At 41.0% G+C, this 16273-nt stretch overlaps 1 protein-coding gene across 3 annotated transcripts; it reads left to right on the plus strand.

Moving 5' to 3' along the window:
* Positions 1-3426: 3426 nt before the first annotated feature.
* On the plus strand, positions 3427-15743 carry rnpepl1 (arginyl aminopeptidase like 1). Of its 3 annotated transcripts, none has more exons than XM_067506215.1 (12): positions 3427-3793; positions 4672-5233; positions 5472-5612; positions 5905-6056; positions 6183-6299; positions 6373-6608; positions 8208-8321; positions 8398-8510; positions 9896-10004; positions 10528-10755; positions 11607-11749; positions 12320-15743. In XM_067506215.1, the coding sequence occupies exons 2-12, from the start codon at positions 4742-4744 to the stop codon at positions 12632-12634; spliced, it is 2160 nt and encodes a 719-aa protein (XP_067362316.1). In that variant the 5' UTR covers positions 3427-3793; positions 4672-4741; the 3' UTR covers positions 12635-15743. The 3 variants fall into 3 exon arrangements, with proteins under 3 accessions (XP_067362316.1, XP_067362317.1, XP_067362315.1); XM_067506216.1 differs by having other exon boundaries at positions 3427-3726; XM_067506214.1 differs by having other exon boundaries at positions 3427-5233.
* Positions 15744-16273: the final 530 nt, after the last annotated feature.

Raw genomic sequence — 16273 nt, forward strand, 5'->3', positions numbered from 1 at the left:
GCTCCTGTTCTAATAAAATAATAAGAAGAAGAAAGTAAAATGATTTCACTGCTTCATTGTTAATTAAAGCACAAACTAAACTTATAAAGCAGTAGTTACTAGCATCTGCTCATCTGTTTCTAAAGAATCCTGACTAACCCTCATCCTGCATGAGACGTAAAAAAGAAAGAAAGAAAATCTAAAAAATCTAGCGTCCCTTAGGACAAGCTATGTTACAGCTGCTGGAAAAGTAGAAAAGAAAGGAAAAGTACCTCAACCAAACAAAGGAGAAACCACATAGACCAATAAACACACACAAACTACTGAAATACAACTAAACAAAATAAGATACATGAGGTAGAGAATAATTTATCTTAAAATAAGTAATTCAAATTTTACATTTAGACCTGACAGTCCCCCTCCTTCTTACAGAAGGGGGATGAGTTGAACAGTTTAATGTCCACTGGGGGAAAGGATCTCCTGTGTTGTTCTGTGGAGCACTTGACTGTGATCAGTCTCTGGCTGAAAGTGCTCCTCTTTGCAGATAGGTGGGAGGACAATCCCTCCCACCTATCTGCGAAGAGGAGCAGTCAGGATTGAGCGGAGTTTGGTCAACATTTTCCTCTTAGCCACAACATCCAGAGGGTCCAGGGTCTCTCTCCTTATTAGTTTGTCCAGTCTGTTCATGTTGCTGCCCCAGCAAACCACAGCATAGAAGATGGAGCTGGCTACCACAGACTCATAAAACACAGCGCCAGAGACTAAGATCATTCAACATCTGCAGCACCATGCTGCAGATGTTGAATGATCTTAGTCTCCTTATAATACAGCCTGCTCTCTGTTTTCCTGTAGATTGATGCTGAATTAACTGACCAGTCCAGTTTATTGTCAAGGTGGACACCCAGGTATTTATACTCTGAAGTTACTTCAAACCCCTCTCCCGGTATGAAAAGAGGACTAACAGGAGTCCCAAACCTCCTGAAGTCCACCACCAGTTCCTTGCTTTGCTGATGTTGAGCTGAAGATGATTGTGCTCACACCAGTTAACAAAACTGTCCACCACTGATAAATAGGACTTTGGGGCAGTCTTTGTGGGGTGAAGCCTGCATAGCTCCCTCCTCAGCTGCTCTCCTGAGATGGTCATTAAGCTGTAGGCCTCTTTAACATTTGAATAAATCAGGTCCAGTGTCTTCTCCCCCCTGGTATGACAATCCGCATACTGGGTGATGGTGGGGAGGGTCTTGGAGAGGATTGCATGATTAAAGTCACCTGAGATCTTAAAGAGGTGTCAGGATGTCGGGTCTGGGGTCTGGCTGTGACTGATTGTATGACATCTGTGGTGGAGGTGAAGGGAGGAATATAGATGGCGATCATAATGGCGTGTGAGAACTCTCAACAGAGTCTTTCATTCACAGTAACATGAATAGTATGACACCACCGGTTGTTGATGTAGACAACCAGGCTTCCTCCTTTCCTCTCTCCTCCAATCTGCCGCATGCATGTTGTCGTGGCAAAAACTGTAAGGCAAGTTTAGGAGGCAAAAGGCAGCTCACAGTCTTGGTTCAATCAGCAAGAGGGAGAAACACACACACAGAGCAGAACTACACTCACGAGTGGGCCAAATCAGATTGAAAAGGTTTACAGGTTATGGTGTCTTTTAACCACTCAGGTCAGCAGCTGAATTCACACAAAAGGACCAAGGAATGACTCAATGCAAATCAACCTTACAAAACATACATACAGGTGAATACACAGTGGTCAGGAATCTCATTAGCAAGTCTCTGAGACTACTCATCTCCCACATGTTCATTGCTGGGACAGCTTCCTGCTGAAGCTCTGGTTTTAAGACACTGCAGACAGATGGTCTGCTGAGGTTTGAAAGCAGCATTTGGTCACCATAAACAGGCATTTTGCATTTGTAGGAAAGTTTCTCTCTCACGTGTTTTTCTGCTCCTACTGTTTTCTTCTGTTTGTGGATTATAAAACTTCAGCTCTACTTTGTGGAGGTTGTTGATGAATCTTATGTTGTTGTTTTTTTACAGGTCTCACACGATGTTTGTTTTTTCACATTCTTCACTAATATTATACAGAGCAGTACTGCACCTTACATCTATTTGAATGTTATATCAGCAATGTTTTGTGTTTATTATATTCAGCTGTATTCATGTCTAATGTTCTGTTTAACAGCTCCTGCAACACAAATTTCCCTTTGGGATAATTAATGATCAGCTCTCACACACCTGGGTAACCAGGTGACCTGTCCAATAATTTTGCTGATCTGATTTAATAAAGGCTACGTTCTGCATTCAGTCTCTCCAGGATTTCACACATTGTTGCAGCTTACAACATTTGATTTTGTGAGAGTTTCTATAATATTTGGAACTGCCCGGTCAGGCAGAAATCAGAGAGTGAATTTCGGCAGGGGGCTGCAAGATTAATATATCTAGGTGTAAACTAACAGCTGACAGTCAGAACTTGTTTCATATCCATCTTGAACACAAATGTTTTCAGTGAACAGCACTAACATTGTTGTTCCAATACTTTAAGGTGACTGTGTTCACGTTTACACTGAACACTGCTATGTGAATAATGGCAGAAAAAAGAAGAGATTAAATGCCAGAAGAATGAAAATGTGAGAATAGAAAAATTGAGATTGTCATGCTACAGTGCTAAGTACTTTCAGGGAGTATTTCTACAGTTTGTGTACTTCAAATATATCATTAAGTACTTTGTCCCCTCAGAATAACTTTTACTTTGTCTCTGAGGGAATATTTAATAACCAGGTGTACCCGAGCACAGGAGCAACTTCAGTAACAGACCCATTTAGCAAGGTTTATTCCTGCTGCTGCTGCTTTAACTACTACATTTACTGTTAGTCTTTACTGCGTGTATTCATTTGGCCCAGAAGGATAGAAGTAAAAACTGATAATTTTTTGTTTATTAAATTTTATGGTTCTCATTAGCTTTTGTGTGGATGTAGTCTGAGATTTTTTGCTCTTTAAAATCACTGAAGTGAATCAGTTGTTAAAGCGTGAACACAAACGTTTTCTGGAAAAGACAGAAGCAGTTTTGTTGACGAGTACTGCAGCAGATCTGTTTACTACTTTTCAGTTGACTGCGCTCCCGATAATGGATGTTGTACACGAAGAGAAAAAGTACAAATGTTTGAAGATCTAAGTTGAGAGAGTCAGAAAAAATCAGTACTGTATCAAGATGTAAGATAAAAGTAACATTACAACTACTTCAAACTTTACTGAGGAAGTACTGTAAAATTACTTTTAGGAAATTAGGAAAGAGCATATACACTATCTACAAGGAAATATAGCACGTATATCTCTACAGAGTATAAAGTACTTTTATTGAATTCATAATAACTAATTTAAATAATGAATTACTCACGTGACCTTTGACCCCCGGTTCTGCAGCGCCCCCTTCCGGTCTGTAGAAACTTTTTCCTGCTGTTGTTACTTCCTGTTTGTCCGGAGTGGACCTGCTTGTGTCCTCTCGTTTCTCCTCTGTTGTCCTCTTGTCTCTGCATTGCACTAAATTCTATTTTTCTTTGTCTTTGGAAACGGACACTCGCAGAGCGCCACCAGCTAACACCCAACCCGCCAGGAGGATCTGGAGTCAGTGACGGGGAAAAGGAGCCCGGACTCGGTCTGAGTTGTCAGGAGCAGCCGGTGTTTGGCTGTTTTTTCTGCTTCGGCTCCTGATGGATTTTACATAGACTGTGCTTCTTTAAAACCGGTAAAAATGAGGTTTCTGGTGCTAATGCTAATTAGTTAACTGCTAATTAGCCGGTTCTGCTAACCAGGTTAGTTAAACTAGTTGGCGCTGTGTTGACTCCACCCTCATTTGATAAAGTGTCTGTTTTTTAAAACCTGGTTTAGTTTAATAGCTAAAGGTGCTAATTAACCGAGCAGCTAACAGCTGGAACTGAGCTAAAATGTAGTTTGAGTTTGGCTAAAGTGACTTTAAACGAGCCGAAGCTGAGCCTGAAATCGTGACTTTCCAAGGTTGAACCCGTTCTTGATTCAGATGTATTTTCTGACTTTGTAACATGTTTTAAGTTCACTTAGACTTTAATTCAGTAAATGTGTGGATTTGGTTTGGCCTGGTTCGGGTTCACTTCTTCAAATAAAACTTAAATGGGAGTTTTCTCTAATGGGGTTTGGAATGTAGGTAAATCAATTTTTTGTTGTTTTTATTGAGTTTAACTTAAGTCCTGAGCTACATCAGACTGGTTAGACTGGGGATAAATGTGTTGACTACTGCCTTTTTTTTGTTGTTGTTGTTTTTGTTCTTTTTGGCTGATCCCGTTGACTACTGGCTTTACTGGGCTCTAATTAAACCCAGTACCTTTAAGTGTCCTTACTAGTGTTCAGTATAGGTTTATTGAATGGGTTAAAGTAGACGTTTGTTTAAGGGACTTTTAAATGTGCCCAGACCAGGTTGAGCAGTTTCTCATTAAAAACTCGGTTGAGTTTGGCTACGTGGACTTTTAAACTGCCTAACCTAGGCCAGTGTTTAACTGATTATACATGTAGTCTATCCTGGTTTGGGTGTGGGTCCACGTTTAGACTCTGGACCATTAGTTCTAGATCATTTCTGGTTTTGTTAGACTCGAGACTATCTCTGGTTTAGATCTGGTTTTAAATGTAGTCTGATCTTGTCTTTCCTGTCATTGTAAAGAAAGTTGGCTCTCAGGTTTGAAGAGTCTCAGGCTTTTGTTGGATGCAGTTAGTCCAGGTCTAAGTGGCTCATGATGGCAGAGATCCACCAGACTCCCACATCACTATGCTGCTGCCGTAAGTCTTTGTCGGTCTCTGGGGCCCGGTGCGTGGGGGAATCTGGCCGGTCTTCAGCACTTCCAGGTCCTGGGTCCCCGCGGTGCCCCCTGGTGGACGTGGCCTCGGCTTCTAACTTCAGATGCTTCCAGCTGCGACACTTCCACCTGGACCTGCGTCTGAATTTTGCTGTGAAGGAGATGGGCGGCTGGCTTGTCCTGGACCTGGTCCCAACACAGCCAGGGGTCAACACCCTGGTCCTGGACTCCCACCCCTCCCTCCTGATTCACTCCATAGACTGTAAGGTTCCCAGGGCAGGACAGGAGGATCCTGTGTCCCTCACATACCGGGTGGACCCATTCACGGATTATGGCTCGTCGCTCAACATCAGCCTCCCGACAGCAACTGTAAAACCAGGACACTTGATCCAGATCACGGTCCGCTACACCACCACAGATGGGCCTGCGGTGAGGAGACACACACCTTTAGTTTATTTACCAGTAGTGTAAGGTAGAACATGCAATGATAACGAACACATTAAAACAGGTGCAAGACAACCAACCAATAAAAAAAAAAAAAAAAAAAAAAAAAAAAAGAAAAAAAAAAAAAAAAAAGTTGGGCTGCAGTTTCCTCCAATTCATAGCTATAATAATAATAATAATAATAATAATAATACATGATGATTGTCTCCCTCCCTGTCCTCAGATCTGGTGGCTGGACTCAGAGCTTACCTGTGGACAGTCTCGTCCTCTGCTCTTCACCCAGGGTCACTCTGTGTGTAATCGGTCCTTCTTCCCCTGCTTCGACACACCTGCAGTCAAGAGCACGTACACCGCTACAGTCAGGGTGGGTAACCACCTCTGATATCTCACCTCTCACCTGCAGACAGTCACACCTGGACACAGACACAAGCTGATAGTTCATGATGTAGTCTGACCCCTTGTAGATTTAATTTGAAACTGTTATCATTTTCCCTTTAGGCTACACATATTGACCTAAGGATTCTCATTTTTTGCAGAATCTAGTGTTTTCAGTCAGGTTACAGAATAAATCAGATTAAATTCTGTCCTTTAGATTAGTTGTTGCTGTAGGACAATGACTAAACCAGACATAATGATCTCCTCCTCGTCTCCTCCAGGTCCCAGACGGTGTGACTGTTCTGATGAGTGCATCCCAGAGCTCATACTCCAAACAGGACCGGCTCTTTCAGTTCTCAATGGAGTTTCCTGTACCATCCTACCTGGTGGCGCTTGTTGCCGGAGAGCTGCAGCACGTAGATGTTGGCCCGAGGTCGGTGACATTGCGCAGACACTGAAGCGAAACGAAAACCATTTAACTGTCGTCATCTCATCAGCCATAGATGAAATGACACGCAACTGAGGATAAAAGCTGTGACCTTTGACCACTTGTTTTCAGGAGTCGTGTGTGGGCGGAGCCCTGTCTGCTGTCCTGTGCATTAAAGAAGCTGGGGGGTAGCATGGAACGTTGGCTGGGCGTTGCTGAGCAGCTGTTTGGACCATACCTGTGGGGCAGGTGAGTCCGCAGTCTGTCATTTTCCACTCTGATCTTTAAAGACATTAATAGAAAGACCCTCTCTGTCCCTCAGGTGTGACATTGTGTTCCTCCCCCCCTCCTTCCCCATCGTTGCCATGGAGAACCCCTGTCTCACCTTTATCATCGCCTCTATTCTGGAGAGTAGCGAGTTCCTGTTGATTGATGTAATTCACGAAATTGCTCACAGCTGGTTTGGGAACGCCGTCACCAATGCCACCTGGGAGGAGATGTGGTTGAGCGAAGGCCTGGCAACGTACGCACAGAGACGGATCACAACTGAGGCCTATGGTAGGAGTACTACTACTACTACTACTACTTTCATTACTCACATTGTGTTGCTAAAATAAAAAAAAAATTCTCGGAAAAAGATTCCGTCTGGATGGCAGCAGGTGTTGCTCCAATACCTATACATATCATTCAGCATTAATGTAGCATTCACATATGTGGACCCATGCTATAAGCAGGTTTTGACTTGTCAGACCACAGAACAGTTTTCTATTTCCTGGTTGAGTTTTAAGGTTTGTAGATGCAGAGACAAAATGCGTTTACTTGACAATTGTTTTTTAGAGGTGTATCTGAGCTAGTGCAGTTATTTCACTACAAGATGCAGTGACCCTGGGGCCTCTCCCCATCTTACTTCTGAAAAACTGAGCTTCTCTGTTATGCTTTTTTTCATAAGCAATGATGATCGTGACCTGCTGACAATAAGGCTTATTAATTTTTAGCATTACACAACTGCAGTTTATGTTTCACCGGTCCCACTGTTTTTGAACCATGTTTTTTGGACCAACTTCAAAATAAGGAGAAATCAATCGAATTGCAGGTTTCAAATTCTATAGAAATTATGAAAGGGGAAATACCAGAACTTTTCTGGATTGGGGGTTTGTAATTATTCTGTCAATAGTGACGTCTTTGGTTAGAATATTACTGAAAATACTTCCAGGATGAGAATGTCCCATTGGGAAGAATAAAGTATCTAATCTATCTAATCTATCTCTACTGCAAGAAAATACCACAGCTATTACTGGCTGAGGGTCTGTGACTGTGAGCTCAACTTTTCTCTGGTTTCTCCATGATTTCTGTTTTATCTTCTTTATATTTACTTTAAAATAGTTGTAAAAGCATTTTTGTTTTAAATGTAGGTATTTCCCCTTAAATGTCCAGATGAACTTGCTGCTAACACTGTTTTGTCTGTATTTAATGTGTTAAAAGGAACAATGGGGTGGAAACTCCTTAACATTCCAATGCCTGGGTTTTCAGCTTCACTAATAAATGTTATGTTTTTAAAGTATAAATAAGGGATGAATGTCATGCTATTTAGTTTCCAGTAGTAACAGAAATATTAACACATCTGTTAGAGCACATAGATACAGTAACTCATAAATAATACTTAAATATTTAATTATCCTTAAACATCTCTTTAAAAACCTTAACTGGTTTATTGTAACAGGGTAAATTATAGGGCAGAAAATAAATGTTTGGGTCTCTCACTCCAGACTGTCCACATACTTTTGGCAACATAAACAATGACTCCTTTGACAGAACCAGCAGTGATTACTACAAGGTACACAGTAGCACTGGGCGACTGTGGCGCAGGAAGGTAGAGCGGTTGTCCACCAATCTCAAAGTTGTTGGTTCAATCCCCGGCTCCTCTGGTCACATGTCAAAGTGTCCTTGAGCAAGACACTGAACCACAACTTAGTTGCCCCGATGAGTGTTGGCCAGCTGCATAGCAGCTCCCCCATCAGTGTATGAATATGAGTGTGAATGGGTGAATAAGAAGCAGTGTAAAGTGCTTTGAGTGCCAATAGGTAGAAAAGTGCTATATAAGTGCAGAACATTTACCATATAAAAGTATTACAGTAACTTTCCTGTCCTCATCTACAGGTGAGGCGTTCACCTGTCTGGAAACTGTTGTCCGATTGGATGCCCTTCACAGACAGCTGCGTCTTCTAGGAGACAACAACCCTGTCAGCAAACTGCGGGTCAAATTTGAATCAGGTAACACACACACACACACACAGGTTTGATTTCCAGGCATACTGATGAGTTAACCGTTATCTGCTCCCTCGTCCAGGTGTGAACCCCAGCACGTTGATGAACCTGTTCACTTATGAGAAAGGTTTCTGCTTTGTGTCGTACCTGTCTCAGCTCTGTGGGGACTTCAGACGCTTCGACTGTTTCCTCAGGGTCAGTCAACACACACACACACACACACACATACACTTGGGTATGAGGACCACACAAAACATCCTCACAACACACACAGCAGATTCAGAATCACATTGGATAAAACTCTGAGCTGCCATTTCCTTTGGGCTAATTTGGTTGTACCACTAAGGGACAGTGAGACTTGTCCTAAAGACACGCCTGTGTTGTCTTGTCTGTCTCAGTCTCCGGTCTCTTTACACTGTAGCAGGTTTTCTCAAAGAATTTCTCTGGCTTCATTCCCCCAGTACCAAGATGCCACCCCCACCATGCATCACTGTAGGTATTATGGTATTAGCAGGCGATGGCTGTAGCTCAGTTGGTAGAGTAGTTGTCTACGAACCACAGGGTCAGCTGATCAATTCCCAAGTCTTTCTGACTACAAGTCAAAGTGTCCCTGGGTAAGACACTGAACCCCTAGTTGTCTCTAATGTCTGCTACTTACTTGAAAGTCATTTTGTATAAAATAATCGGCTAAATGACTAATTGTAATGATCAGGAGCTGGTTTTAACACAGCTCACATACAATCATGTTCAAAATTTTATTTTTTTTTGTGTTATAAAGACATAATAAATAAACACGTGGGCAACACACAGTATGCTTTCACTCCTTCAATAGGATTTAAGAGGTGTGTGTGTGTCTGTGTGTGTGTGTGTGTGTGTGTGTGTGTGTGTGTTTGTGTGAAACACAGTGAAAAACAAAGAGCATTTCAGCAGAAACCCCTTATACGCACTGTCAAACACAGTGGTTGATTAAAATGCTGTTTCGGGGACTTAAGACAGCCATGCATCAGTGAATGACCAAAAACCTCAATGAACTGAATCAAATTGGTGAAGAAGAATGTATCAAAATTCCTCCACAACTATGTGAAAGACTGATAAAGTCATACAGTAAATGATTACTTTTAAGTTATAGCTGCTGAAAGTTGATCTACAAACTACTATGTCATGGGGAGTAATTAGTGTTGCCCACATGTTTTTTTTTTTTTTTATGTTTTTGCTTCATTTTACTTAAACAATGTCACAGTGAGAAATGTTTATATATTGTTGTTTGTCTGAGGTTGTATTTGCCCAATACTAAGACCTACTATGATCTATGATTGTTATTATGTTTTACACAAAACATCTTGTCAGGTCAAATGAGACGAACCTGATCAGAGTCTGGAAGCACAGTAAACATGATGGGGTCTGACTACTTCTTTAAGTTGCAGAGCTCCTCTAACATGTAAAGCTATTTGAATGTCTCACACAAGTAATGAAGTTTTACATAACCAAACTCTGTGTAAAACCACTACGTGAATATGCAGCAGTGAGACTGTTTGCAATCTGGACCCGGTGTTAATCAGCTCCTGTCTGTGTGTTTTCAGGATTATATCTCAGAGTTTAAGTTTAAAAGCGTGGTAGCTCAGGACCTCATCGACTTCTTCCTGACTTATTTCCCTGAGCTGAAGGATGCTGCAGTTGCTCAGAGAGAAGGTGAGGAGCCGCTGTGAACTATGCAGCTGATTTTAATGCTTAAGATGAGTTGCGTACATAAGTATTTGGACATCACCATTTTGTCTCTGTAGCCAAAACGCTGGACCTGAATTTAAACAGAATGCTTTAAATTAGGGGTTTGGCCAAAAACTTTGGACATACTGTGTAGAAATTACAACCATTTTTATTCATAGACTCATAATAAAAGTTACAGCAGATCAGCTTTTATTGCAAACCTTTTATTTTTAGAGCAGAGAACTTAATTTTAACGTTATAACAACATATTTCTGATGTAATTTAAATATGTAAATTATTCTTTTCATAGTACACTGCTGTGGTTTACAGCAAATGTTTTCATGTTTTACCCGATGACAAAAGTCATCTGTTAGTTTTAATCTCTTCGTTTTATGAAGCTCTGATTTAAATAGGTGTTTATGTAGTTTTAGCGTGAAGCACTGGGACTAGGGACTGAAAGGTTAAGTATCTTTGACACATTTCTTCCTTGTCCTCATCCTGGTCTCAGGTCTGGAGTTTGAGCGTTGGCTCAGTGACTGTGGACCTCCTCTGTGTGAGCCGGATCTGTCAGCAGGGGGCGCTCTAATCCAGCCAGTTCAGGACCTGTGTGACCTGTGGAGGACCAGCAACCCTCCAGACCTGCAGATGCTGATGACCTTTGACCTCTCAGCGTGGAGCACCTTTCAGATTGTCCTGTTTCTAGACCGCATGCTGGACAACTCACCACTGCCACATGGTAATACTCCAAATACTGCTATTACTAGTTTTACTGTAAATACTACTAATTCTGCTGCTGCTCAATAAAGGTACTCAGTGATAGGTGTGAGGAAGGGTTCATTTTATCAGTAAAACTATGATAAATTATGTTTTTGATATTTAAAACTCAGAAAAAAGGGTTTAAATGTTTCATCACTAAGTACTAAATTTAGAAAAGCAAGTTCTGAGTCTCGGGGCCAACGGAGGGAGACATACACAGGCAGACAACCCTTCAACACTCACATTCACACTCACAAGCTGCTTATCACCTGGTTCTTTGAAACCTGGGTTTTGCTGTCAAGACAAGTCCATATGAAAGAAACTGAGTAGTACCTAAAAATATGAAAGAAAACTTGGTAATATGTGAAAAATTTGACCATATAAGGACAGAATAAACTGTAGCAAAACAACTATAAATATTTCTCAAATATTAAAGAGACTCAAAAAATAGTGAAGGGTTATAATAATGGTCGGTCTGATAGTAAAGAAAGAAGAATACAATATACTATTATCTGGCTTAAACAACAAAACTAGTTGTCCTGTTTATTTTATTATCTAGCACATTGACTCAGTCACTTCTGTCCCTGGTAGTTTCTGAATGATGACTTTGAATGATGGTTTTGATTTGATCCTCTGGAGTTATTTCCAAAGATGGCATTATAAGACCCTATTATCACCTTGTGATACAGGTCCAAGGACTAGAATAAAGTTCCAAGAGCTTCAGTTAAGTTTCATCTAAATGAATTCAGCAGCTCTGAGCTCACAAGGTGGTTTCATTGCCTGTCAGTAATTTTTAACTTTTCCATCCTCCTTTCCTCTCTGTTCCCCCAGATGTGATGGTGACTCTGTCAGGCTGTTACTCATCTCTGTTTGATGGTCTGAATGCTGAAGTTCAGATTCGCTGGTTGCAGATGGTGGTGAGGAACACGTTTTATCCCGACCTGCCCCAAGTCCGAGCCTTCCTCCACAAACACGTAAGTACTACTCATACCGAAAGGTTGAGCATATCACTGTTAACTGACTTGATAAAATACACCAATGTGCTACTCTTTGTAGATTTGTCCCAGTCTTCAGATGCTCAGTCACAGTATTTAGTTTGAAACTGAATTTAAATATTACCCCATTTTAAAGTAACTCACTACATCATTAGTGGTACCTCAGTTCCCACATGTTTTTGTACATTTTTGTTAAGGGTTAGGCTGAGTTGGCCCTGAGACAGACTAGAGACATGTCCAGGGTGGACCCTGCTTCTCACCCAATGACAGTTGGGATATGCTCCAGCCTCCTGAACATAAGTGGTTACAGATAATAGAGGGATTATTCAGAGTTTCCCAGAAACTAAAATACATAGTATACAAACTGCAGAGTATAACAATACTAACAAAGAATATGTACAAGGTAGATAAACACAATAATACTTGTATTAATTCTAATACATCTACTGTTACTCATACTACAAAAAATGCTGTGATGCCACTACAGTTTCCATGATGCTTTGCCAGTGTCTTTGTATCGCGTCAGCCGTGTCTTTTTTCTCTCCGCAGACATCTAGGATGTACACAGTGCCGCTGTATGAGGACCTGGTTGCTGGAGTGATGAAAAGCGTTGCCGTGGAGATTTTCTATCAGACGCAGCGTCGCCTGCATCCAAACCTGAGACGAACATTACAGCAGATCCTGTTCCAAACCAGCACTGCCCCAACCAATCAGAACGGCTCGGTTCTGGCAGTCATGCCCCCCTCACCCTCCACCTCACCCCCTACCTCTGTACAGCCACCATCACCCACTGCCACGGCAACCGCTTCTACCACTGGGACAACAGCTACTATAGCTCTGAGGGATGTCAATGTTTCAGCATGAAGTCCACCTGTTCTTTCACATGGCTATGATTGGTCAGTCATTGCAGGTAAACAAGATGTTGTCACTGTCAGGTGGAAGTTTTTGCCATGGCAGCAGCTACAGATGCTAAAACACTAAGTTCACTCCAGAGGCTTTAAAGTCCGACTTTGGAGGTGGGCTTAAAGGTCGCGGCTCATCACATGACTTTAATGTTGTTAAAAACAACTGTCTTATGTTCACCTGTTGCCTGAATTGTGGTGTATTGATCAAACCATGGCACCCAGCTCTCACACAGGTCTTGTGTGCAATTCAACTGATGACTTGAAATATCAGAGGTTTATTTTCTCTGAGTGTTTTTACTTGGATTCAGCAGCTGCTGGTCAGATCAGGGTCAGCTCAGCCTTATGAGAACTGACCCTGCTGCTCATACTAAGCAAAAGAACAGGCGTGATGGAGACATATCCACAGATCTCCTTCTGTGCAGAAACACATAAAAGCAGCTGGTGTTAAAACAACACTTAGGGGCTTCTGTGTAGACCTGCTGTCACATAAACACACCTCAGTGCTGTGTTAAGACCAGTGGAAAAATCCCAAACTATTCCCAAGACAAACCTTTATTCGTCCCGCAAAAAAAACCTGTAACCAGCTCCAAACACTGAGAATAAGCTGATCTGTTTGTTTCCTCCTGATTATGTCGTCATGTCACTGAGACGCTGTTTTCTGGCAACATTACTGGAAGTGCTTCTTAAAAAAACAGTTAGGTCCCATTTTGCATGAATTTGAGATTTTTGAAGCAGCGCTGACACCAGGCTGCAGACTGAGGATTTTACTGTCTATCTGGGAGATGACTGACTCACAGTGCTGCTGATCCTGAGGACCCGTCTGTCCCAGTGCTAGAGCTTGTTATGTCTGCCAGTTCAGCAGAAGTAAAGCAGATCAGACCATTTATCAGAGGAAAGGCACTTTCACTTTTTCACTATCATATTTGTGTCCCTGGGACATATAAACAGCTATGTCTCAGTCTTTTTATTAGTGTCCACAGGCAGACCTTATTTGTCAGCTGAGATGAGACCAGTAGGTCAAAGTTATATTAATTTCCCAACAAAATAATATAAATTTCATTTGCTTTTGTGAGCAAAACCCGTTTTTATTTTATATGGTGATAAAAACGCATATCAAACCCTTAGGCAAATCAAGATGATCACCTGCTGTTGTAGTCTGCTGTTGGTCTTCCACTTGATGCAGGTCTGACCTGGACCCTGAAGGTCCCAATAGAAACTGTCTAAACCATGTTAAAACAACTTCTTTTTATCCTCTTAATATGTCACAGTCAGGCTGAAGATCAGCCGTCTGATTAGTACTACAGTACTGGAGTACATGTGCTTAGTTACACTGCAGAAAGTAACTTAACAAGCTGCTGGTTATAAAGAACTCATCGACAGAATCATGCTGAAGGACTATTTTAGTCATGTGTGACTGAGAAGGGACACTACTGAATGTGTTTTGTGGGTCAAAACAAACCTGAGGACCATCCAGGTAGTTTCTGTCTGAATCGGTTTTCACTTCTCCTTAAAAAAGTCCAACTGTCTGGATCTGATGTGGATCAGACCTGTTCTTTAACAATCCTCCAATCAGAATTCCCTGCTCTGATTGACAATTATTCACTTAGGCGAGTTCTATATTTAAATCCACATCACAGGAAAATTGCACTGATCTTAGGGGAAAGAGACTGTTGACTCTGAAAACCAGATTCAGGAGTAACACAAAAACTTTGTTGATAGCAGGTTTAGGTGTTATGTCATGAGGACTAAATACCAAATCATAAGCACACCTGCACTTCTAAGACAGAGAGTACAGGTATGACAGTTCTGGGGCAGATCCTGTGTCTTCATTATAGGAACTCCTGTGGCCCAGTGACGTACTGTGCTTCGCTATAATTGGTGCACAGAAGCAGGGATGAGTGTAGGATTGGTCAGTACCTGTGTGATGAGTGATTAGTCCCATTCATTGACCAGACTTGATGAAAACCCAGTAAATGATGCAGCAGGTGGTTCAGGATTAAAACAAAGCTGAAAAATTTCAGAGCAGTTTCAGTTTTACTAAAAATCAACTTCTCACAGAGTGAATCAATAATCTGCTCATTCTGAATCACGCTCAACAACACAGAAGGTACACACAGATGTTCTAAATATATTCTGACTTTAAACTCAGTTTTTTAACTAAACTGTCCTCATCAGATCTCAGATCTGTATTATATTTCATTAGAAACTGTCTCTGAAGGATTCTTCACTCACCAACTACACTCAATCTAACCAGCAGATAATTATGGGCTGTGTCTCCTCCTGGTTGGTCAGGTTTAGAAAATTCAGAGGATCATAATACTCAAGCATCGAGACATGGAGGCATATCAAACTTTACAAATCAAACTGGTGTCACCTTCATTAACAAACTGAACTTATAGCTGAAATTAACAAGTGACCTTCATGAGGAACCAGGAACAAACTTTAAGTCTACCTCCTTCTGATGGAGCCTGGCAGAACAGACCAGGACCTGATCCTCTCACACAGACTCAGATTCTATCTGTTGCACTTGTCATGTGGAAAAATTAAAATCAGCGGACTTCACCTGAGTGGCCTTGATGCTGCCTTTACCTGCAGCTGGGATCTGGGACTCTCAATTTTTACCTTTTAAAGCAGCAGGAATAAAGATCCAGAGTCTGACTGAGAAACTGTTTGATTCAGAAAATGGACTCTTGGAACAGTGAGGCTCTCTGGAGCTGCAGCAATGACAGACAAACAAAAACTTCAACTTTAATTTTTGTGGTTTAAACTGAGTCAATAATACACCAAAAACACAATTTTGACTTATTGATCGAAACTGTAACAGGAATCGGTTTTATCAGTACCCGGTTAATCTTACCCGGTTACCTGGTTAAGCCTGATAATGAAACACTTTTATTTTTTAGGTCTGTGATCACAGAACACATGTTGAATGTGTGCAGCTTTCATCATCCTTTCATCATCCTCTCTCGGCACTAAAATATCCCATTTTTCTCCTTCACCCCTGAATGCGTCTCCACAAAGGTTTTTGCTGATTGTGATTAAAAATAAAACTAAATACTGAAACTAAATACTTCGTTTTTTTACTGCCACGGTTTTATTTTATTTTATTTATTTTGTGAAAACTTGCAGACAGATGCACACAGATGTTTAAAAGGGTTCAGATAAAACCTGTTTAATCACAAACACAAAAATATTTATTTGTAAACCATTAAAATGTCTACAGAGGTGGAGAAAATACTAACATTTTGTGCTAAAGCCCTTGCAACTAAAAGTCAGTTTAAATTTCTAATTACCTGATTTATTCTTAAAAAAAAAAAACACATTGTGTGTGTTGTTCCACCAACAGTTCATATGGAAAAGCAGCAAATTGTCAGATTTGAAAAGTTGCTTCCTCTAAGTAATGTTTTTTACATAAAAGAAGGACTTAAATTAATTGTTGCCACTTAGGTTTATTTGGATTTATAATCATTTCACATCAGCTTTCATTCCTAAAACACACATCATCAGCTCTATAAAGTTGGTTTGTAGAATTCTTGAGTAAAACTTAGTTCTTCGACAGGAAAATCTAGGTGAAGTGTATACTGTAGCTGTTCTTCCT

Source organism: Channa argus, chromosome 6 (genome assembly GCF_033026475.1).
Source record: "Channa argus isolate prfri chromosome 6, Channa argus male v1.0, whole genome shotgun sequence".
NCBI classification, from domain to species: Eukaryota; Metazoa; Chordata; class Actinopteri; order Anabantiformes; family Channidae; genus Channa; species Channa argus.

Bases quoted from the DNA above. Each gene is read 5' to 3' on its own strand.
- rnpepl1 (XM_067506214.1), top strand. From the start codon at position 4,742: ATGATGGCAGAGATCCACCAGACTCCCACATCACTATGCTGCTGCCGT. The intron at 6,300-6,372 runs GTGAGTCCGCAG...TCTGTCCCTCAG, and splicing joins GGACCATACCTGTGGGGCAG to GTGTGACATTGTGTTCCTCC. The intron at 10,005-10,527 runs GTGAGGAGCCGC...TCCTGGTCTCAG, and splicing joins TGCAGTTGCTCAGAGAGAAG to GTCTGGAGTTTGAGCGTTGG.